General features: G+C 39.8%; 2 protein-coding genes across 2 annotated transcripts in view; both read left to right on the top strand.

The window, feature by feature from the left end:
• Positions 1 to 4,029: 4,029 nt before the first annotated feature.
• trim105 (tripartite motif containing 105) lies at positions 4,030 to 9,228 on the top strand. Its single transcript, XM_015031901.1, has 7 exons — positions 4,030 to 4,145; positions 4,578 to 4,892; positions 5,780 to 5,875; positions 6,881 to 7,099; positions 7,281 to 7,294; positions 7,432 to 7,547; positions 8,166 to 9,228. Exons 2-7 carry the CDS (start codon positions 4,602 to 4,604, stop codon positions 8,714 to 8,716), a joined length of 1,287 nt encoding a protein of 428 aa, XP_014887387.1. The 5' UTR covers positions 4,030 to 4,145; positions 4,578 to 4,601; the 3' UTR covers positions 8,717 to 9,228.
• Positions 9,229 to 13,793: 4,565 nt separating this feature from the next.
• Positions 13,794 to 25,061, top strand: part of flt4 (fms related receptor tyrosine kinase 4) — a 57,336-nt gene continuing 46,068 nt past the window's right edge. Inside the window, exon 1 of the mRNA XM_015031897.1 lies at positions 13,794 to 14,268. Coding sequence (XP_014887383.1) covers positions 14,211 to 14,268 — 58 coding nt within the window. The 5' untranslated portion in view covers positions 13,794 to 14,210. The remainder of the gene's footprint in view (positions 14,269 to 25,061) is intronic.

The raw sequence follows: 25,061 nt of genomic DNA, 5'->3' as shown, positions 1-25,061 counted from the left end.
AATATTGACTCAAGTACTCATTCTGTACTGCTTCCTCCCACAGTCCAAAAACATGACTTTCAGGTTAATTGGTTTCTCTAAATTCTCCCTAGGTGTGTGTGTGTGTGTGTGTGTGTGTGTGTGTGTGTGTGTGTGTGTGTGTGTGTGTGTGTGTGTGTGTGTGTGTGTGTGTGTGTGGTTGTTTGTCCTGTCTGTCTCTGTGTTGCTCTGCGACACAGGGCAACACAGGAGGTGTCCAGGGTGTGCATCACCTCTCGCCCGAAACGTCTCGCTGGAGATAGGCACCAGCACCTCTCCCGACACCACTAGGTACAAAGGTGTAAGAAAATGGATGGATGGATGGATGGATGGATGGATGGATGGAAAACCAGCTATGATTTTCCTTTCACTTCACTAGTTTGGTTTGCTTTGTGTATATTCATCTCATCCAGTTGTTCATTGCACCTTGTAGCATGAATACCCATCCTGAGGTCTGCCTCATGGTCACATGACTATGTGTCAGAGTTATTATTTTTTCACAACCACAGAGAAAACAAGAGCCTACAAACCGAAGAACATTTTTATTAAACTATAAGAGGATGTTTTGTATATTTGCTCTATAGAGACTAATTTATCCACCTTCCTGGAGCTGCTTAACAGACATTAAGTAACTGTTTGGGTTCAGGGATTTGAAGATGTGCCCAGTTCTCTCTTTTGCTTTGTTCTCAGAGTGCTGAGAAGCCTCAGCCTTATTGATCTGGTAAGGGAGCCATTTGGTCTTAGCTTGTTGTCTTAATAATGAGATTCACTAACAACTTCCACATGTAAATGAAGTTGTTTGATTCTGGAGGCTGTAGAACAGCAGGGATTGTGTTGTGGCACTGAGGAAAGTTTTGGGTGGTCATTGGATCTTCTGCGTGTGACTGCAGCAATCTTTGGTAAACAATCATGGATCAAGCTAATAAATCTATAGGCTTTTCTGCAGAAAATGTGTTATTATGTGAATTATTTTCTTTGAAAAAAAAATCAAAGTGTCAAAAAAGAACCGACTTGAACACTTACTTTCTTTTTAATTTAATCTTTTTTTATTTTTTTTCCATTTCTTATGTGTGATGTTGATGTTCTTTCCTCTGAGCTCTCTCATGGATCCATCCACAACATTTACATCTGAGAAAGGTCAGTACTTTTACTTGGTCATTTCAAATCGATAACTTTATTCTTCTTTAGCAACCATTTTTAAAAGGTTGCTAAAGACCTTTTGAAAGTAGTATTATTGTTGAAAAATGGCACTTTCTTGGATTTAGTTCACAGACAGATGTTCTGACATTTTCTTTTGTCACACAGAAATGTTTTAAATCTGAACCTATTATTTCCATCGGCCGTCTTGCTTGCTTATGTAATCTTTAGCATTCTGGACAAAGGCAGATATCAATGGTCGCTAGGGCCTTTAGCTGCTGTTTTTACTTGTAATATGTTTTTCTTTTTTAACAAGCTGTGCTGCTAGAATGGCCATTGTTTGACGACCTCTGCTGGGGAAGGTGACAATGGTCTTAAATGTCTGGAACTTTCAATCACTTTTTGCAACCTTTCCAAACCTGATGATTACCAACATCTTTTTACTGAGGTCCTCAGAAAGCTTTACGGCAGCCATGATAAACTTCCACAAAGCATTATGAAGGTCAGACATTTATGAGTCCCTGTTCTTTAATGTGACCGTCCAGAGTGTATTATCGCATTCACCTGGAAGCCTTTTACTTTAGTTTCACTTTCAAATGATCCACCAGTCCCAACTGTTGCCTTTTTATATTATGCACAATAGAGCTAATAATTTCCCCCTATAAAAAAAAAACCCACCAAATGCACTGCTTTTATTTCTGTTGTTTTTAATGACTTGTAAAAGCATTTACACCCTCTAAGCTTTTCCACATTTGTTTTAGTGAGAGGCACGTCACTTGTTCTGGATTTCTTTCAACAATGTAAAGAAATCTAACACAGACTCAAAAGATTTGCGGAATGAAAGACTTACAATCCTTTTAACATATTCTTTAAGCTGCGTTTGCTTCTCAAATAAAGCTATGTTTAGGTGGACTTCCTTGTCTAATTGTAAGTAAAAATGTTATGCTACTATAAATGTCTTTACAAGCAAATGTAAATGGGTCATGATATAACTTCTGCACATGAAATCTGATTATGTTTCCAGAGAATAGGTGGCTTCTCCGTGTTTCTTTAAGCTAAAAGACAGATTTATAGTTCTCTTTCTGTGCCAAAGCTGTTCCTCCTTTTGCTGTCTGTGTTTTTCATGAAGGTTACACTGACGGCTAAACACCCTCTAATGCAGACAGATGAAAGTCTTTAAGTCTCAGGTGATTGGACATATTGATTCAGAGGGATGGATAGTCTGTGAAGTTTGCAAATTGGATTCCTGAGGTAAATGTTTATGAGGGAAGTCTCTGTTATGCCTCGGGACTCGTTGCAAGAAGTAAAGCCGATCTTGTGTTTTTTCCTCTCTTCCGTCTTTGTCCAATTGAATTCACTTTTAATGGCAATAACCTTGTAGCTTCATGGAGAACCCCAGGGTCATCTCACTTTCAGTGAATTTGCAGGCTTTGGGAGGGAGAGAGGTTAAATTATAATTAGTGGACATAAGACAGTATTTTTCATTAACTGCACTTTACAGGTGTTGAGACCACTTTAAAAATCCATTGAACCTTTCATAAAACTGCAAAATCACTCCAAGTAGGACTTTTTTTAAACACAGAAAGGAATTACAAAAAGCCTGTGTTCCAATTTGTAGATTTTTCTTAGACAGGTAGCTCACTCAGATCTTCATACTGAGCAAACCAACTGGCTTACATCACTGACAATAGCCTGAAAGCCATGAGAGTTTCTGTTTTATGCACAACTTGGAGTTTTGGAGTCCATGAAAAAAAAAGTCAGCAATAAAAAAGCGGAGATATTTAAATTAAGCATTAAAGGAATAAACAGTGATTAATTACTTTTCTAGAAGACTTCATTCTTGTTAACAGTTGTGACAAAGCAATGTTATATTTAGCTAGATATAATACCTAAGCCTTAGAGTTTTGATTTTGGACAAGCTCAAATTATTCTTACCAAATTTGCTTTTACAATAAAGCTTTATTAAACCAGTTATGTTCTTTGTGGTAAATTGGCAAGATGTAGCAAGCAGTTCCAACAGTGTGTTTTGGGTATTATTTAAACCTTCACGTCCTTTGTACTATATGTGGTGGCAAAAAAAATTACAAGCATCCTTGTTCAGATCTGTTTCTAACACCATGCGGTTGTTTTAGACTTTTTAATTCTGTATATAGATTTAGGAAGGTAAGTTTTGGCAAGTAGCTATTTCCTTGGAAATTTATCAGCTTACTTTTAAAAAGGCATGTTCCCATGGTTCCAATAGCTAATGTACTTTGTCATATTTGTACCCTGTAAAGCAAGATGTCATGGGTTCCTGATAAAAGATCCTGCATACCATGTAAAAAAAACATAAAGGAAAGCCACAATAAAAACTACTTTAGTTATATTTATAGGTAAAAATAAAACAAGCAAGAAAAACGTATTTTAATTTATTTTTCTAATCTATTACATCCTATTCTTTGTAGCCTTCCAATCATTAGGATGGGTAGATAAAATATATTGAGATTATATATTTTAATGACATATAAATTATTTTTCTTTTTTTTAAGTAAACATATTTTTTAAAAAATCCTTTCAGCATCTTAAAATAATACTTTACAGTTGTCCTTTTTGCTTATTAGTTTGGAAATAAAACCCTTATGAACAAGGCACCACTTCACATTTTGTTATATCGACTTTCTATCAGTTTCGGCTTTCATAAAAACCCTAAGCAAAAAATGAAAATATAACTGTAAGCATACAGTGTATTTTTGCTCTTTACAACTCATCATTTCGTGTGAGCGAAGCAAAAGAACAGACAGGAAAGATAATAGATAAACTGTGGCTGACCACTCTCTGACTTCCTTCTTCCGGGGTTCAAATGAACCAATCAAACGTCGGCCTTCATCGTGCGCATGCTCATTTGTGGTTCCCCGAACACAACAGCAACAGGAAGGAACAGCGCAGGATCAAGGAGCAAAGAAGGAGGAACTTTGGAGTGTTTGGACCCACTTCACTAAACAGCAGACCGCGTAAGTTCATTAAAGTGTTGAATGTCCGCTTATATCGTTGTGACATAATAATTTTGATAAGGTTTTTAGTCCGTTGAACTTCTCATGGGCGGCTATGTGGCTCTAAATGCTAACAGTCACTCGGCAAACTAAACAGTCTGAGCAAAGGCTTTTTACAGTACGGATCATGTGATCTGTCGCTTGCTATCCAGACTTAATCACCTTGATTTGAATTTACACTTTAAATTGTTTGTTTACACATACTATGGGAGTCTGTTTAAATAACTGATAGCTGTAGTCGAACCTTTTTGCCACGAGTGCATGAAAGGATATTTAGCTATTTAATGTAATGTCTTTAGTTTACCATCAGAGTTTTTCTGCTGACGGAACAAAACCCAGATCACCACCCCGAGTTTCTTCTTGTTTTCTAATCTTTTGCTTTCACTTCCTCAGCCTGGAGAGGAAAAACGTCTCAGCATGGCTGCTGCTCCTGCTGCACCTCCTCCCTCATCCAAAGGCAGCCTGAGGGAGGACCTGACCTGCGCCATTTGCTGCGACCTGTTCCAGGAGCCTGTCATGCTGTCCTGTATGCATCACTTTTGTAAGGCGTGTATCTCAAGGTACTGGAGGGGAACACTGGGTCCTGTAACCTGCCCACAGTGCCGCAAAGAGTTCAGGTCCAAGCAGTTTCAGACCAACTACCTGGTGGCAGCGATGGTGGACAAGGTTCGGTCCTCCTCTTCAGACACCTACATCAGGAATCTGGAGGTGACTTCATCGCTTTTGCTTTCTCCTCCGCCTGTGTGTTTTATCATCTGGCTGTCTCACATTAATTTTTAGATTGGTGTGTATTATATCTTATGCAGATAATAAATTGTTCCAAAGTAAACCTAGTAATGATCAGACATTTCCATTTGAGTTGTAAAAGTTTAATATAACTGTCTTCCATGTTTCAGTCCACATCTGTGTCTTATTGACATGTGCTTGACTCGATCAGGCCAAAGTCCACTTCCACTCCCTGTGATATCACTTGGTATGGCAGGATATTTCAATCAACCTGAACAAGGAGCGTTGTGTAAAGTCACACCAAAAGAACCACCACTGATGATTTACAAATGTCTCACCTGGCTTACAGTGACCTTGTAAAAAGACTTGACTGCCTGGGTTGAAAACATTTACATTTTTCTTTTCTTCGTTTTTATGCATTATGTTAATTCATGTTGAAATCCCAGTAAAATATATTGAAGTCTATGACTATGACCTAAAAAAATGTAAAAATTAAATTTACATTTATTTAAACCAAAACCCCTGATTTTTCTTTTCAAACTGCAGCTGTGCGATGTTTATTTATGTTTTCATATGCACAGCTGGTGCACTCTTATCATCTTCGCAGCTGATAGCAACATTGATTTCTCTTCCAAATCCACAGCACTTGGACTTTGTAATAGTGTATACCACTGTTGCATTGGGTTAAGATAAAAAACAAGCATATAGCTTCCTCTAAAATGCAAAGTCATGCAGCGTCACCACAAAATATAGCTTTAAAGGAATTTAATAGGTGGCGGTGAGGGTTCTGATTGCTCTGGCAGGTTATCCCACTACATTACATTTTATAAATTGGCTTCTCCAGACATTATTTGCATATTGCTTTGCAGAAACAGCTGAGTGCGGCGTTGCAGAGCCATAACTCAAGGAAGGAGGATCTCCTCTGCACCATTCGCAAAGACAGAGACAAGATGGATATCATCAAGGTAGGCTCGACCGAACAGAACCTAATATTTCACTATGCACATTCAGTTGTGTTTTCAGCTGCATTCATAGTCTCTTATTGTGTTCCTCAAATGTCTGAGCACAGTTCTGCTTCTCACATTTAACGGAATATCGGTTGTGAATAAGATGCAAGTGCGATAAGCAGGTGAGAGCCTGTTGTGTGCTCTTGAGTAGATGAAAAGAAAACCTCATCAGTGCAAACGTCCTGTGGAAGTGAACAAAAAGGATATGTGGTTTTCTGATAAGCATAATCTGCATTTGTGTTGCCTCCAGAAGTCAATGAATTAGTAATTATAATCCACATTAAGGCTGCATGTTTAACCCTAAATATAAAAAGCCATGTGGCAGAGAACACCGGACATCAGCCTGAACACATCATGCCCCCAATGACGCACGGTGGTGAAAACGTAGTGCTGTGGGGAAGATTTTCTTTAGCAGCAACAAGTTAGCTAATCAGAAGTTAAGAGTTAACTGCAAGAGGAATGGAGCTAAGTATAGTTCTACCTCTAAACTTGTTTGGTGCTTTAAAATACTTGGTTTTGAATGGCCTAGTCAAAGTCCCACAATAATTCCAATTGAAAAATGCTTTACAGGACTTGGGAAAACGAATGTTCATTGAAGTTCTCCAGTCTGACTTATTTTACAAAGAAGAATAGGCAAAAAAACAGTATATACATGTATAAACGTCGTTCCCCTAAAGTCGTGCAGCAGAAACTGCAGTGGAAGGAGATTCATTCTGCATTTGCACGGTTCTACAAAGCATTGACCTCGTGGAGTCGAATAGAAATCCTGCCACACTTTTCCTTTTAAAGTGTTTATAAAGCTGTGAATCACATTCCTTCAGCTTGCCAATCATTTGTGCTTTGTATTGGTCCTTTAATATAGAATTTAAAATTAAATACTGCAAGGGCACTGTATTTCGATGTATCTAAGTCACTTGGCAATGTCAATGTTCCTGACCTACCAGTACTTTCCCACTTCTTCAGAGAGTTGGAGCAGATCTGCAGGGGTGTGTCAAAAGTGAGTTCAGAGCTCTGCATCAGATCCTGGAGGAGGAGGAGAACCATACGTTAGATCAGCTGAGGAGAGAGGAGGCGGAGGAACTGGAGAAGGTCCAGCGTCACCTGGAGGCCGCAGAGCTGGCTGTGAGGGAGCTGGAAGACAACATAAAGCTGCTGCAGCAGTCGAACATCACGCTAACTGAGGTGGAGCCTTCTCACTCCAAAGTCTATTAATTTTGTAAAGTTTTTTTTTTTTTTTCTTGTACTTAACCATAATTTAAAATATTATGGTGGAATAAAAAACTTGAGCTTGATCTAATTTGTAACTTTTCTGCCAGTGTGTAACATGCAGTTAATGTGATTTCTTTGGTTTCCTTCCTGACAGTTTCCACAGTTGAGGTAAGCATTTACTGCCGTAAGGTGACACAGTAATTGCTCCAGGCCTTTTAACACCAGTCATGTACATATTGGACTTCGACATCTAATTAATGTTATTTGATCTTAGACACCCTAATAAAATGTGTTTTAATCCTCAGGCCCTGTGTGGAGGTGAACATGGCACCAGATTTTGATGTCAGTGCCTTCAGTGGCAAATACTTGGCCCCGTTACAATACATCACATGGAGGAGGATGTTCAAGGCCTTGAAGCCAGGTAACTTCCCATCTGATGAGCATCATTAAACACAGACTGATACTGCAACTTTCAGAGGCATTTTAGAGAAACGGCAGTGCAGAAATATTCATATCTCAGCAACCTTTTCCCATGCTCACATCATGATCATAATTATGTTGTAGAAGCAAATGGCAGATGGATTTTTAATATTTTGAATAACTAAAAGTCAGAAATGTTTGGGGCTCGTATGTCGTTAGACCCATTTACTCTGTTAGTCCTGAATAAAATCAGTTTAGTTCTAATTAGTAAGTAGATTCCAGCTTTGCGTAAATGAATTAATCTTACATTGCATTCACGGCAGCATCAACTAAAGGTGTAACAAATGTTGGGATTTTGGTCTCCAGTTGGACTATCAGTCAGACTGTCGCTATTAAACACTGCAGAGTGCATCTGCATCTATAGTATTTTTCTTCCCTCACAATGATGTGTGTTGTTGTTTTTTGGTCTACCGCATAAAATCTCCTCATAAATACTCTGAATATTGTAGTTGTAATGTGACAAAAACCAAAAAAACAAGAAGAGGTGTGAATTAATGTCAAGTCTTTATTTCAAAAACGACATTTGTGCCAGCGCCTGATGAATCTTTTCAACCCAAAGGTCCTGCTGCCTTAACGTTTGACGCAGAGACGGCACATCCCAGCATCCACGTCTCCCGGGACAAAACCGTGGCTGTCGAGTGCGATGCCATGACCCCGCAGCCGAGCAACAGCAAGCGCTTCGTCCAGTGCGTCAACATCCTGGCTTCCCAGGCCTTCCAGTCAGGCCGACATTACTGGGAAGTCGAAGTGGGCTCCAGCCCCAAATGGGACCTGGGCGTCGCCTCCGAGACCGTGGACAGGCGCACCCGGATCAAACTCAGCCCCGAGCACGGCTACTGGACCCTGCGGCTGCGGAACGGGAGCGAGTACTGGGCCGGGACGCAGCCGTGGACGAGGCTGCAGCTCGGGTCGCCCCCGCAGAGGATCGGGGTGTACTTGGACTGCGACGAGAGGAAGGTGGCTTTCTACAACGCCGACGATATGAGCCCGCTGTGCTTGTTCAGCAAGGGGCCGAGGGGAAAAGTGTTCCCCTTCTTCAGCCCGTGCATCAGCGAGAACGGACAGAAACCTCACCCTATGAAGCTCCTCCACGGGGCTCTGTCTGGATAAAACGGTCGATACCGCTCAGCATTAAGAACCTGTTCTGTTCTTCACCAAAGACTTTGAAAGGCACCCCTGCCATTACTTCACTTTTGGATAATTTCTGTTTTTCTAAGAATTTCTACGCTGTAATTGTTGCAGGTTCACATAATATAGAAATAGATATAACATTTCCTCATAAAAACAAAAACGATAAATAAATATCAGGGTTGTTGTCTTTAGTGTCTTGAGAAAGAGGTTTCTTTTCCATTTTGTTTTTAAATCGGCATGAATGATCTGTGCACTTTCCTTTGAGATATATTTGATTAAATGGCTTCCTCATGTTTTATGCACGAGTTTGAAATAAGTCGGTTCTGTCTGTAAGCTTCCCAGTTTCACAGAGTTGAACTGTAAAAATTCATTCGTAGTCACTGTATGTGCCTAGTTTCAAACACAAATGCATGCGTTGTGTTTCAATGTTGTATACATGGATGTAAATCTGCTGATGCGGACAATAAACCAAGTCAAAGTTTCTTTTTAAATCGACTGCCTTTGATTCTTTTCAGCATCTGCGACTTTGCACGCATTCATCACCTCTGAAGGGTAAAAGTCCTCACTACTTGAACCTATCAAGGATGTTATAAGGCATCATCAAAGGAGGCTGCACAATTGCATACTCCGCGGTTGATGGCAGTCCAAAACCATTTAAACCCCGAGACAGTGGCGGCTTGTTGACTCTGCTGCACCTGGACTGGAACTTGTGAAACGTGCGAGCCGTCGCTGACACTAGAGCAGCGAGAACAGGCGGGCTTTCGGGTTATCTCCACAAACACACTAGAGCACCGACGTCCTGTTTCCTCCCGTCAGGTGAAAGGTCAGGCAAACAGAGTGACAGTGTGGCTGTTTCTGAGGTTCTGTTTTTTGACAGCCCTCAAGGGCACGAGAAGCAGGATGCTGCTGCCTGCTCCTCTGAACGGAGGAGTGGCACAATGAGCCACACCAAACGGGGATTTGTGCTTTTTCCTGTGAAATGTTTTGTTAACTGGCAAAAGCACAAACAAAATTTGAACTTTTATTCTGCGGATCCTGTGAGACTGAGATGTTTGTGCATGTACGCTTCCTTTGAACAAAACTAGCACTCCAGTGTTATCTTTAGAGTCTTCAAACAGAATTACTGATCAAATACAGATTTTAAAAAATGCATTTAAGTTTAGAATTGGTTGCAATACAGTATTAAAAATGAAATGGCATCACCTTGTGGGTGGGTTATTTTCCAACTTTTTATGATATGAGCAAAAACATTTTACATCCTGTTTAGCTTTACCTGTCACTGACATGTATGTCTGCTGTGTATTAGTCAGATTACCACTGTTGTTAATAAATAGTACCAAACATTGTTAAGTCACTTCAGCAACTCTGACTACTTGGGGGGAAAAAAAAAAGATTTTTCAAGGAAAAACTACAGATCATGCCCAGAGTTTACACAGAGACTGCATCAAGAAAAGACCAGGCTCTTTTAATATTGTTTATTCCTTACAAAAATAAGACTAACAAGACAAACCTTTTTTTTTTCCCTCTACAAAAACTTTAAAAATGTAATGATTTGTTGTGCTGTGGGATTAATTTGCCGTTTCTTGTACTGCATGGATTCTAGTTCAGAATTAAAGTAATCAGTAATATCTGCATAGTTAAAGCCAAAGTTAAACTGAGACCTTTAGCACTACTCTGACAAACTAAAAATGTGACCCATTGTTGATTTTTTTTATACTGTCTATTTTAGAGTTTAACACCTGATTATTACCAATTTATAGCACCTTACAGAAATTAGGAAATATATGCACACCCAGTTCAAATATTTAGCCTCATTTCCCTTTATCATCTTCTAACATGTGTGTGTTTTGCTTATTTATGACCCAGATTTTCACATAACAAATTAATTAGTGTGAAACTTAGCAGCAGTCTGAAATTAAAATAGTGAAAGCCATCTGTTCAAATGTGACAACAGACAGTATATCTACAAAACCTTCCATTAATAAATAGGCTGTGTGCATGGTGCTGGAATTGGTATAGTTTGATGCTAATATTCTGCCTTTTGTACAACTATATAGACTTCAGTTAATATTTGTTCAAATAGTGCAAATATAATATTTGCTTGGTAATATTTTGAATTGGGACACTTTGCATGAAAAAGTTTCGGACCTACTTCTCAAGCCACGGTTATGTCTGTAAATCTTGTCAGTAGTTGGGAGCGGATTTTAAACATGCAATGAGGGGTTCAAAACATGTCAGGCAACATAAGCCAATTTATGCTGTAAATATGCACAATCTACTCTCATGATTGATTTTATAGCTACTGATTTTGTGAATGAAAAACTGAGCTCCCGCATTACAAACACGAACTACTATATGGCTGACGTGAAATTTTGGCTGACGTTCTCAAAGCAAAACAAAACAAAGCAAAACATTTACTGAGCGCCGTGTAGCTCTTCAGAGTAGCTCAGCGAAGTGGAGTTTGGCCCAAAGGTCCGTGGATGTGAACTTCGCTGAGCTAGATAGAGCTTTACTTGGTCCACATCCTTCCTATGGTAGTTGCTGTGCGGAGCTGTGGTCTGTTTCCTGACCTGAGGATGGGCCGGATGGAGTGCTGGCACTTCAAGGACAGGTCCTTGAGTTCTTGGATGTCTCTCTGGAGCCGGCGAGATTATTTAACTCCAACCTTTTCATCTGACACAGCAGAGACATCCGAGCTGTCCTTCATGAGGGGCTTTGTTGCCGTTGTCTGGATGTAAGCGGCGTCTTATTAAGGAGACCGTTCGAGTCCTCTTACATGAGCATTATCTGTTTTAAATCCATAATGAGATTTGGCAAGTCCCTGGCCTGAGCTTTGCTCCACTATCAGCACAATTTGGGGTGTTTATTTTCCTCTGAAGCCGACGGCGCTCCGGGGCTGAAACCAAGGGAAAACATTTTAATTACAACCATTCAATCACAACATTGTGTTTTATGAACAGAGGTGGATTGCCTTAAGGGGTCTAGAGGGAAACACATGCCCACAATAACATGCCGTGATCCTCTGGCTCTGTGTTATTCCACACGCTTTGTGTTCGTCATAGCTGAGAATGACAACATATTCACATCTCTGAAAATATTTTGTTCTCTTTTGTCTCATTGTCAGCAGCAGTTTGATGGATGTACAAGGGCTCCCTCGGCTCTGAGGGCAGAGTTAGCAAAGAATCTGGGGTCAGTGGTGGTTTTATTTTTGTTGTAACAGTCTCCAGTCTTTAAGTGGAGATAGAGCACCTCGTTGATTTGCAGCATGTACCCCTGGCACTGGACGGTAAAGATGTGTGGGATGGTTTACACCGGCCTGAACCTGCATTCTGTTTCTTCTCCGCCAGAGGTTTGATCGTCCCTCAAAGCTTATGCAAGATCTGGCCGTTAATGAACAAGCTGCACCTGACACTCCATCTCCAAAGTGCACAACCCTGCTACCCTGTTTTGTACTCTTGAGTGTACACTGGTTTTCAATTTGCAAAGATCCCTGCCCGTGAAATAAAACAGAGCTGACAGCAGCTCACTGTGGGGCCCTTCTGCTGCACTCTCGGTTGAAGATATTCCTTTACACTCTGAAGACTCCCCTGAGGTGATGGATGTGTGGGTGGAGTGGGGTTAACGGGATCTGGACGAGCCTGGAAGATCTCCATGCAGTTCATTGGAGACGCCTTTGTATCTCACTCTCTGAATGAATAACTGCAGGCTCTTCATAAAATAAGACACTCCCAAAACTCGGGAAGAATTTGTGTTCATCTTGTCTGAACAGATTAAGTGATCGCTGAAATTTGATCTGAACTGATAAGTTTTTTTTTTTTTTTTAAGAAATATAATTCACAAAATAGCATCTAACTATGGAAGAACATATTCTCATTTTGTACAATACAAGGAAAGCTGTGTTTTGCATGTTATTAGTCTCTTCTACAGTGATGCACCTAAATAAAACCCGGTGCAGAAACTGTTTAGTACACAGAGTCTACATGTGAGTAGTTTGATGTTTGAATAAAACACTTTAGTAACACAATCAGCATAATTAGAACCAAGTAACTCAAAAGACAGGCCAAATGGGAAGTTATTTAAAGCCGTTTTTAATCATAAAAAAAACATCTAAATGTTTCGCCGTCTGGCAAAGCTCTGCTTAATCCACAGCTCTAAACTGGAAAAGTATGACATAGCAACAAACCAAGACATTACCACTAAAGTCACAGGTTAGTCAATGACAGCATTAATCCAAGAACCTCTGAAACAGTCTTGAAAGAAGACCTGAAACAATCGTCGTTTTACTCAGACAAATCTGGTCTTTATGGATGGGAGACTGGCAAGGAGAAAGTTATTGCTTGAATGAAAGCCATAAAACATGTGGAAGAAGGTGATTTGGTCAGATGGGACCAAAACTGGACTCTCTAGATTAAAAGCAAAACATTGTGTGTGAAGGAAACCTAACACTGCACATCACCCGGAACACAGCGTCCCAAACTTTGAAACGTGGTAGTGGCAGCATCATGTAGTGAGGATTATGTTGTTTATCAAAGACAGGGAGGCTGGTCGAAGGTAATTAGAAGATAGATGAGACCAAAGACAAAAAAAACATGCTGTTTTTGTTTTCAGCAAAAGCGTGCTTTAATTTAGGTCAAACCTGTATAAGAAAGAAGTTTACACTACACTTGCCTACGTGCTGAGTAACACTTTAAGTGTTACTCTGCCTGGCACTTGAAAGTGGTGTGTTTTGCTTCCATCTATATTGGGGCATTTGTTGGCACTTCCTGTGGAGACTCTGACTGCAATTCCCACAGCATCAGGATAACCTACTGAGCTATTCAGGTGCCAGGACTCCTCCACGTACCTTAAACCTGAAAATAAAATCGATACCAGCGGTTCTATACAGCTCTCAATGTGCTTTAATGAGACGTTTACTTTCTTCGCAGTGCGTGTAACCGCTGCAGGTCTTTCACACACAGAGGATGAGACGGATGGGATTTTGCAGGAAGGAAATTTGTCATGGATGTTAGTGTGAACTCCCCTCCGTCCCCTACCCCCAGTCTCTCTTTACACACCTCCTCTCTCCCACACTCCTCCAAATCAGCTTGTTTTATGAACTGAGTGGGTGGGTGCGCTCCAGTCACGAGCAAAGGAAAGGGAAATCATTGTAAATCTCATTCAGTACCTTGTGCATCCTTTTGACAAAAGAGGAAAAGGTTTTTTTCTTTTCTTTTTTTTTATAAGTTTTTTTCCATGTCCTTTCTTTCTCTGAGCACTTCGGGTTTTCCGACACAGAAGCAGCCCGCTTACACGCATTAGACTGACCGAGGTTCACCTGAGCGCACCACGCCTCCCTCCTCTCACTATTACGGATTTGTAATTTGTCATCCATTAAAATCACTTTCAAACATTTTCTAGCTGCATTAACAACAACAACAACAACAACAACAAAAATCCTACCAAGCTCGGGCAATTCTGGACCGGAGATCTGGAGATGAAGACAGATTTCACGCTTTTCTGCCGGACTTGGATTGGAATAGCATACGCCTCAGGTGAGCGACTCCATCAGAAAGTCAGAAAGTTTGGCATATTTGAGCTAGTAGTTTAACTTTTTGGAGCAACACGCATTAAATCGCCATGTTTTTAACCGTAGGATGTAAACTTTCCTTTATTTAGTCAGACTGCACTTTAAATAATACTTTTGGGAGGTATTGAATATTAGTCATTAAAGTTATGTATTTAATTAAAGGGTACTGTTTTGTAAATTTAATGTTCGTGAATTATAAAGTTAAATATTTCCTAAACATAAACTGGAAAAGGTAATCCAGACAACCCTCATGAATATATTTTGTGCGGAGTCTAGAAAAGTACAGCAAGGTTCATTTATTACTTTTTTCTTTTTTATTATTCCTAATTGAGAATAATTATCAACCAAACTGTCAAAAACTGAATTTAGGAAGCTTTTGTGTTAGAACAAGAATTCAAGTTTGCACTCAACTTTAACTAGTTTAGCAACAGAGCTAATGCTATAGTCGAGTTTGCTAGCAAGCTTTAGCTAAACCCCGAGTTTCCAGTGGATGATGCATTTTCTTTTCAGGGAAACATTTTACAGTTTTCTTAAAGTAAGTTTAAAAAGTTTAATGCTATCTCGGTAAAAATAAGTGGCAGTGTTCAAAGTCAAATGGAGTTTGTCGTCGCTAAAAAGCAGGACATTTACAATTTACGTCACCTCAGTATTAATTAAGTAAGATTAAAAAATCTTTCTTTGTAATATGGATGGATAAACCAGCTAAGAAAAAAAGGGCTTGATAATTAGTTACATATGCAGTTAACGTAGTAGGTATGTTTTAAAATGTGGCTAAAAGTGCCTTTCTAACTTATGGAATTCCTGCTCAGAAATATTAACTATATTTGAAGTTTGATGGTATTGTTTCAATGATTTGTCATTAATTAAGCTTGTTTTATCAGTGTAATTTTCAAGCTAGTGCAATTATTTAAACAAAATTATTTGCAATAACAATGAACAGTAATGTTTTGCGGGAACCACTAAGACAGCCTTTATAAATTATGTATGGCGTTCTTCACAGAATGAAACTCAATTAATAAGCAAATGTCACAAGTCTGCATGCAGATAGGCACTAGGGGGAGGTATGCTGTTGTTGTGTTTATTAGAAACGAAGCTGATACTGACTGATGTTGCAAAGAAGTCAGAGGGGTGAATTATAACGGGGTTTATTGTGGGACTTTTAAGACATGGTATGTTTCGCATAGGCCCCGTTTTTAGAGGCACATTTAGTGGGAGGGGAGCCCGCTGATCTGGACCAGACCCATTTGGGGGAATGGGAGGTGGGCTGAGGGTCCAGATCTGTTCATATCCTCCAGAAGTAGGAGTTTGATTTGCAGGTGGGCATTGTTGTGCTCCAGTGGAAAAGACATGCAAGGCTATATAATGTAAAACACATTCCTTCTCTTTACCCCTTTTACTTGCTCCCCTGCTTTACATTACGGGTGTCTGCAGCTTTGCTGAATGTCTTTGTTGACTTGTACGTTTTTGATTGCTGTTTAGCAGCTGTTCATAGGGAACAGGAGAGGGCTCTGTGAGGGGGGCAGTCAACATATGGCTGTTCAGATCAAAACTCCAGCTCCTTTCTAATATCTCGGAGCTGCCATGGTGACTGGGATTTATGCAGTTAGAACATATATAAATGAGCTGAGGCCTTAGTTACAGTAGACGTTATGACTCTGATCGTTTTATGATGTAGATTGGTTTTTCAGTATGAGAAACGAAATAAAGATTCATAACATATTCTACTATTAATCCCAGCTCACAAGGCTGTAATTTAGGAATAAAAACATCTAGAAGGAAAGAACATAATGGCTGTTACAGTTACAGTGTGGCACAAAAGTACTAAAGCATCACACTGCCACCACCATGCTTCACTGTGGGAATGTGCTCACTGTGAGGTGAAGTGTTAATTTTTCACCACACATAGATTTTTGTATAAAAGTCAGAAGGTTCAGTTCTGGTCTCTTCTGACTAGAACACATCGCACATGTTGACTTTACGACCCACAGAGCGCAGATTGGACTTCTTGTGATTTGTTTTTTTATTTTTATTATCCTTGTCACCGTTTCATTGTTCCCAGATTTTTGCAGGACATGATAACAAGTTGTCCAGTTTCTCCCTCCTCATCTGTGAATCTCTGCAGCTCCTCCCGAGTTACAATGGGCATCTTTGCTGCTTCTCTGATGAATATTCTCCCTGCCGATCCTGTCACTTTAGGCAGGCAGCCACGTCTTGATGGTTTAGTTGTTGTGAAATACTCCTTCCATTTTTGGATGAAACAAAGCTCTGCGAGCCGCTTAAAGCTTGGTTGTTGTTCACTCTTCATGAGCCTATTTGTTTTTTAATCTTCTCTGAAGCCTTCCCAGAACAGCTGTATTTATACTGAGTTTAAATTACACACAGGTGGGCTCTATTTACTACTTAGAAGACATGTGAAAACAATTATTTGCTCTGGTTTTTACTCAGTGCTAACAATGCAAAGAGGACTAACAGCAGATACAAAACACACTTTTCAGATTATTAAATCCTTCCAGTTCTAGCAGAAATATTATTGCACTTTGAGTTGGTTTATCAAATGAAATCCCAATGAATTCCATTGAAGTCTGTGGTTCTAATGCAGCAAAATGTGGAAGTGTGTCCTGGAGGCAAAGCACTTTATATAAGAGAGGAACATTTTTCTAATATAGCCTCACAGGAAGATACTGAGGGTGATAAATGGCTCACCAGAGGTTAGAGGAGTAGGGCATGTTGTTATCTAAATCAGAGGGGAAGACTGAGAGAAAGTGTACCGCAGACCTGCCAGATCAGACGTCATTGTCACGTAAGGTGGAGAGTGGATATCATCTACACGTCAGCTACCAAGTTTTGGGCTTCAAGATGCATCTAGAAACATTTTCTACCATCTTCATATCAAACTTAGTCTTTGCTTTAAATTATGAGGGTTTTTGAACTGTTATAGAAATTAGGTTTTGAGGAAATGATAAGATAGAGCAAGCTGTTGCTGGAAATTGGTTCATTTATCTTCTTAGTTGTTTTACAGCTAAATTTGCCATTTAGAAGACACACAGCAGAGAAAAGCAAGAAAAAAACCCAAGATGTATCAAGATGATGAAAATTTCTGACTAAGATGAAGGACCAGATGATGTTTAGCTCACGCTTTGCTGCCTACTGTTGATTTTTTTTCTCTTAAAGCAGAGTGTTTTCTGTACGCATACCACCGCTTGATCGGATCATCCCAGAAACCTGACTCTCAACTATCGGTGTTATTAGAGCTGTCAAATCATGGAGGTTGAGTTTTTACTGGCCAACATTACCCCCCTCCCGATATTCTCAGCGCTGATCTCAGAATTCAACCTCAGGACTCGGAGGAGCAAACTCATGATGTCTGACCTTCAATATTTTCTTCTATCAGCTGGAGAGCAGCTCAGACGGGGCTAGGAATGCTGCTGCTGCACCCTGTGGGAAGGTTTCGGCAGGAAAGCCCAAATAAACAAGGTCTCTGGTGCCTCCATTATCACTGCCAGAGTGTTTCGAGGGCCCTTGGGCCTTTGGATGCTTGGTCATCATGTTAAAGGACCAACAACACCAACTATGACTGGAGAAGAGTGATAAGCTCCCTCAGCACTAGGAATTTGCAGGGGGAAGCCAAAAATGTGTCAAAGTAGGTGTTGGACAGTAGATGAAAACCAGCTGTGGTGTTTTTAGCTTCATATTTCTGATTCCTCCTCGATTTCAGTTTAAATTTTTTAAGCCATGTAAATCAGGGCACAGCACAATGAGTGAGTCCAGGTGCTTGTGGATGAAAATATGCAATCAGCTGTGTTTCAGCAAATGGAGAAAGCCCCCTTTTTGCTTATAAATGTAAAAAAAAAGTTTCAGGGAGTTTGAATATTATAAATGGTTGTTTTCAGTGTTAAACATGGCTGAGAAAATTAAGATATTGGGAACCGGGTTTCTCTGAGTAGAACGATCTAAAAGTAAAAGGGAAACAATAACAGAGCCATTTAAAGGACATTAACTTGAGACTGATTGGCTTGACAACTCAAGCAAAAATATTATTGTACGCGAGGAGAAGGATTCAAGATGTAATTGTTTTGACGTTGAGGGAAAGCAGAAATTAAGAACAAAGTAGATCTGAAAGCCAAAATTCACGATGGAAGAATAGTTACAGAATAAAACATGACAGATCTTTTCTACTGAACTCACTATGAATATTAATAAAGAAGTGCTTTTGACATTAATTGTGCTAAAGTGAAACACCTGGTACTGGATGAGTTAAGAGCAGGAGAATCATTTTTACTGTTTTCATACATATAACTGACTTTATTGCATATTTTTATTTACATTTCTGTATTTTTCTTATTTAATTTAATTTATTTTTGATTCTATTCTTGCTTCTTTCTTTGTATTGTATTCGCACCATTACATCAGAACAGTTGCCTAGAGAACTTGTTTACTGGCTGTGGCAGTAAAATTATCATAATGTTTAATAATCACAATGTTTTATACAAATCTAATTGTACAAAACAATTAGATTTGATTCTCTAAACCATCAATCAACAGTAACAACTCCACAGGTGCTTAAAGGATATTTAACTATGGCTTTCACAAACATTTCTTGACCTAAATAATGATAAAACCAAACGGATTTAGTTTGACACTCCCAGTATGTTATGTTTCAGTCTAGGTCTTTTTGCCCCCCACATATTTCAACCAGCTAGTAAAAAAAAAAATCTAGGGGTAAAACTTGACAAGCCAGTTGTTTTGAAAAGTAACTTTTGTTTTCAGTTTTGTCTGTCGTCTAAAGTAAAGCCAGTCTTTACATGCACCCAGAAAAGGCAGTCCATAGTTTTGTTATTTCTAGGCCTGATGTCGGTATCGGCCAAAACTCTGCTGCTCACTTATTGACTTAACTCACAAAACACATCACTCCTTTTATCTCTGCAGTGGCTCTGGGTTCAGGTTAGGTGAAGATACAGTTTACACTGTTGCTGTTTGTTTTAAAGCACTGAATGGCCTTGCACCACCCTCTGTTTCTGAACTATTGAAAACCCACCAGCCCGGCAGAAATGGCTGGTCAATATCTGCTGGATTTGTCTGATAGGAGTGGTCTGTTTCTGTGGCTGGCTGGGTTATGTGCCATCTCTGACATGGTTCTGTTCATAGCCAAACTTAAGACCCATTTATTTATGCTGTTTGACTTTTAGTATGTTTATATTTTCTTTATTTATTTCGTGGTTGTATTTTCTAGCTTTTTTAATTAGCGCTCTTTCTATTTTATTGTGTTCTGTATTTACTTGTTTCATTTTGTGAAGCACTTTGGTAAGTTCAAAATGCAATTAGACACAATATAAATGAAGCTTGACTGACTTGAGTGAATATGTCAAATTGAGGTCCAGCATGTAGCATTGTTATTACCAACAGGGTCTATATCTTAAATAAATAACTATTTTGTGCTCAGTGGTGGTGGTTTCAAGACCACCTCCCTCTGACAAACAGAAATCCTATTGGTAATTGTTTTTTATTTTATTTTTTAAAATATTAACTTGTTATATTTAGCACACTAGCAAGGTTTGTTTTTAATTAATCTCTTACTTACTAGTGCAACGTAATCCATATTTATCTGCTTATGTGAACAAAACAAAACAACCCAAAGACATAGCCCTTTCGTTTAAGATAACTCTGCAAACCAATTTTTGGAGTGCTGCAAGTTCAAAAGGTGTGAATACTTTTTACATGCAATTAATATAAATCATTTTTACTCTCAAAGCTCAGAGAGGTAGAGTTACTGATCTCTACCTCTGATCTGCACATGAATCTTTTCTCAGAATGTGTTTTTTCAGTTCCCAGAAAGGCAAAGAATTGGCCATCTAGTCTCAGTCATTTAGGTTTCATAAAGTTTTTGGTTTGTTCATGTAGATTGGGGCAGCGTGACTGCAGTCATGCTGTATATGGTTTTAAGCTGATTATGACCAGAACATTCCAGTGGTTTTTCTATGTATACGGACTGTTTACCTGTATTCAATCAAGCCGCTTTCAACGTGATTTGCCATTACAACTTGAATTAGCAACAGACCTCCTGCGCCAGAGAGAAAGCTTCCAGCAGCAGAATAAGCCGAGTTACAGTGTTGCAAACTCGTTAAAGAAATGCGTTTGCTCTTAGCAATGTGAGAGATGACCTCACATCGCTTCCTGCTGAATGAATTCACACAAACACATCTCCTGGATACAAAGCGGTTGACGCTGACATTTTGTGTCTTGACTCTAAAACGTGCAGGGGAATAGGATAACAGAATTGTTATAAAACTTGAATTTGGGATCCAAAACAAGAGGTTAACTTCTTGCAGTTTAATGATGCAAGATGTAAAACACAATTCCAAAAAAAAATAAAAATCGGCACAAAAAAAAAAATCACTCTTTTATTGTAGAAATTGGGTATTCTACAATAGGTAGTAAATAAATTACATGGCTGGACTTCTAAATGTTGATGCATTTGACTTTATATGGCTCCAGGTCTGCCTTCCAATCTGAAGACAAGCCTTTTCCCATTAACAGGGTTCTGGATCAATGTAGAAAAACAAAGTTGGAGAAGTTTGTTTCTGTACGATGGTCCAAAGTACTCAGTGCATGAGGAGATCCAGAGCTGGCAGACGAAAGGCGAAACAACAGTCAGACTTCCCAGAAGTGCTCTGTACATTCTGCTTAGCCTTATCATGCGGGGAATTGAAATTCAGAAAGCAATCTGACACGGCAGAGGGAGGGTGACAGAAACAGACGACTCCTTACACCTGTACTTCTTGTTGTCCATAAAATAATACAAATCAATTGTACCGCTCGTAGCTTTGCTGTTCTCTCAGAATCAAACGCAGTTCCTTCTCTCTAATTACATCTGTCGGCGTCTGTAACTTATGACTCAGAGAGATTATTTCAGATTCATTCAGAAACATTTCAGTATTGACATTTCCCTCAGTTGCAATCAAAAAGCCCTTTATTAGGTCTCAGTTTTGCTTTCTCTCCTTTACCTTCTATAAAGGCACCGCCATCCTCAGAGCAATCACCATGCAGGAAAGGTTTAACCTATTGATTTCTTCCCCTCTTGTGACTCCTGCTCTCTTGGTCCTTTTAAATTCTTCTGGAGTTTCATATTGCAGTGTGCATAAACATATTGTTTTCAAAGTGCTTTGTTTATTGCTGGGTTACTAAAACCTCCCATCAAGGGAAACGACGATGCATTTTATACATAAATCTTTTGTATGCTGAGTCTTAATGAGAAGTGCACAAGCTGATTGTCTGCACAGACGGTAACTTGAAGCTACAAATATGTTGCGTGAATTGATTTTTCTTTATTGCATTCTGTTTTTCACCAATATGAGCCAATAATGGGACATTTATTGCAATTAGTGTAGCCAGACTGTTGAGGAACGTTTCACGGAGGACTGATCTCTCCGCTCGTGATCTGAAACTGAATACAGTCAAGCCGACACTCTAAAGTGACTTTGTTGCTTGGAAACTGGAGTCATTTAGAGTATTTATTAATAGACCCAACCTCAAAAACCCTTTAAAGTCCAGCTTAGTCTCAGCTGCGTACTTGGTGTATATAATTGCTCTCTACGTATTGCTGGGCTGTTGAGCTTGGTTCAAATGCATGGGAAAAAGTTTATTGGCAAAGCCTGAGGAAATTGCCAGCTTTCCTCCCTTTAGGCGTTCAGTACTATAATAGTTGACCCTGCACTCCCTAGTTTGCCTTGTTTTCTTCAGCATCTTAAGCTTCCGCAGTGATTTACCTCACCATGAGATCTGGCATGGCAGCAGAGGCTTATTTTATAGCTTCTGAAACACTGGGAGTTGAGCAACAAACACAATGATTCATTCGCCAAGACAGTAGATTTAGAAGGGAGGGAGTACCAAGGCTATCTTTCATAGACTGAGATATAAACAGTTTGGTTTATTTAAAAAAAAAATCACAAGTTCTGAATCTGAAACAGAATATCCTCTCTTTTCCTGTTTATTAGCTTACACAATGGGCTAGCATTAGCTAATTAATGCTGCTCTGCAGCACAGCTTCCTGGTTCAGGAATCAAGGAGTAAGTTCAAAAGCAACCCAGAAACAGGGCATGACGTTGAAAACTCTGAACATTTTGAAGCTGATATGGTTGATATGCATCTTCGATATTGCACGGAGGACTGGAGTAACACCTATGGAGTAGCGGACAGGGATGCTAGTCTCAGTCTTTAAGGAATAGGACCAGACAGTGTTTTCCAGCAATCAAGTGATCATACTTGAGAGAGACCCTAGCTGACACGGAGAGCTCTAATTTAGGAGGAGCTATAAGGACTATGTCAAAACCCTTGCTGGCTTGCCGAGGGGGTGATGGGAGCTTGGGTTTCTGATCCTATTTGTGGTGCTCCTGAACAGGGTCTTGGGGTTTAGTCGTTGAGAGGAGGATGAGAACCTCAAAGTGTCAGTTTTTGTTTTGGCGGATGATGAAGCTCTGTTGGCATCGTGACCCTTGGTGTTCACTGGAGTGATTCATTACCTGCTTTAAAGAGAAATTTGAAGAGAGTGAGCTGCATCAAGTCTGAGGCCATATTTCTCAACAGAAACAAAGTGGACGGCTTTTTCAGGGTTAGAAGCAGGCATCTTGGTGTCTTGTTTACGAGTGACGGCATATAGACAGACAGACTGGGGATTCGTCTGCTGTAATGCGAGTCCTGCTCAGGTCTATCTTGGTAGAGAAAGAGTTTAGTCAATAAGCAAAGTTTTGATTTATTGGTCTGTTTATACTCACCAATGGTCAACATATTTTATCATGACTCATGTCTCCGGAACATGGGTGAGGGCTTTGTCTAAAGTAGACTTCCTCTGTTGGCTGCCTGGACTATGCGGTAAAGACAGAGTCAGGAGTTTACACAAATGAGTTTGTATTTCTTAAAGAAAGTTGGAAACCTTTCAGAGATCATTGCTCTTATATTGGATATTTATAGTCTCCAATTTAGGAGCTTCTGATGTAATTCAAGTCAAATGGGTTGTGAGTTTTAGGAAAGCTGCAGCACTTACAGATTGTCGAGATCTGCCACAACTTTCTGTGTTGAAGAGGATGAGTTGCCTCCATCTACTGTGAAGAATTTGAAGTATGAACTTTGGAATAGCAGTGAAAGCCTGGAAAGGCACTGTTTTTACACATCTTATATTTGTTTTCCAAGTGAAATGTCATTGCCAGTTCAGACAGGGCGAATTGTTTACCAGAATGTTCAAGGGAAGCAATTTCTCAGTTACAAAAATGATGACAAGCTAAAATGTTCCGGCACAGAGGAAGTGACTGAGCTGTCCTGTGTGCCTGCGAGGAAGATACAGGAAGTTTTGGTCAGGGACAGAGGTTTTAAAACATAGGAAGCTGGCCCAGATGGCTTGTTGCCGCATCCTTAATTTTACACCCCTCCTCTGGCAGGATGTTGGAGATGCCTGTCCCCGTCACTACAAGTGGAGAGGACGGGGACGTGGTGGGTGTCATTCCCCTCTGTTTTAACAATGAAATCAAAGCTGGACTGCCAGTCAGGCCGCCGCCCGGCTTTGCCTTGGCCTTGTGTCGAGATGACAGAGGAAGCGGACTATTTTATTTATTCTTTTTTGAGAAAGCGGGTGTGTTTTAGAGCCTGAGGCAAGACGGCTCAATGTGCAGAGCACTGCATCCCATTTCACTGCAGATGCTCAGAGTTTTTTCAGAAAAGTTGCAGCCTTCACCATTTTCAGATACTGTGTTGCTGAAGTAAGCATGCAGGCATGGCTGCGCCCTCCAAGTCTGAATAAGTATTACAATTTTATTCTACCTGTTTTATTTTTAAATTTGATGCAGAGACAGTTTCATATGTTGAGGATTTATGGCAACAACACAAACTTTTTGTGACTGTTTTGTGTCACTGCTTTATTCCCTTATCACATCTGCATACGTTTCTGTAAGAAGCCTGCTGTTCATTCAAGGTTTCTCTTTTCCTGTCACACGATCCGTCAGAAGCACAAGCTACTGAAGAGTGATAGAAACTCTGATGCCAAATGTTTTTTGCTGTACATGAAAACGGGGAGTGTGGGAGAATCATCACTGTGATAAAGAACACAGGAAATTTGCTCGCCGATTTTCTTTTCATGCAGGATTTAATGTGCCCCCGTGTTGCAGCCGCGAAGAAAGGAACTCTCCGCTTGCCACCTTACGTTCTGCACTCGCAGCGCTCGCCCGCTTTCAAAATGCATGGCTGTTAGAGAAGCTTTACATTTTTAAATGGCTCAAAGGGCTTCGTTGGCACTGACGTTTGACTCTTTCCCCCTTCTATGTCCCTGATCTATCATATCAGCAGGTGTTCTCTGCAGGTTAGAAAGGCTCCTTTCAAAGCTGCCTGAATGTGGCAGAATGATGAGTGCGAGCCGACATAGGAGAATAATCTGAATGCAAATGCATCAAATTTCAAAAAGGTTTAGATTTCTGATGAAGGTTTTATACTAATCCAGTTCAGCAGATGTTATTTAATTTATTTGATAGGGGCAAAACACACGTCGATAGACAAACTGAACAGAACAGCAGTCCCATGATTGCATCACAGTGCATTTTAAATTGTACATCTAAAAACTTCAAGAAACCTTTTCCTGTTGGATTTCTTGGTGAAGAGTTGAATTCATGTTTATGTGAACTATGGCAAGTATTCCAGCATGAAGTACTTTTTTCTGAAATACCGTGTTTGTTTTATTCCAGATGTAACTGGATCCACACCTTCCAAAGAATTTCTGCT

This window comes from Poecilia latipinna, unplaced genomic scaffold, assembly GCF_001443285.1.
Source record: "Poecilia latipinna isolate Pla-1442-1.1 unplaced genomic scaffold, P_latipinna-1.0 Scaffold222, whole genome shotgun sequence".
NCBI classification, from domain to species: Eukaryota; Metazoa; Chordata; class Actinopteri; order Cyprinodontiformes; family Poeciliidae; genus Poecilia; species Poecilia latipinna.
This window is presented reverse-complemented; position numbering and strand designations above follow the sequence as displayed.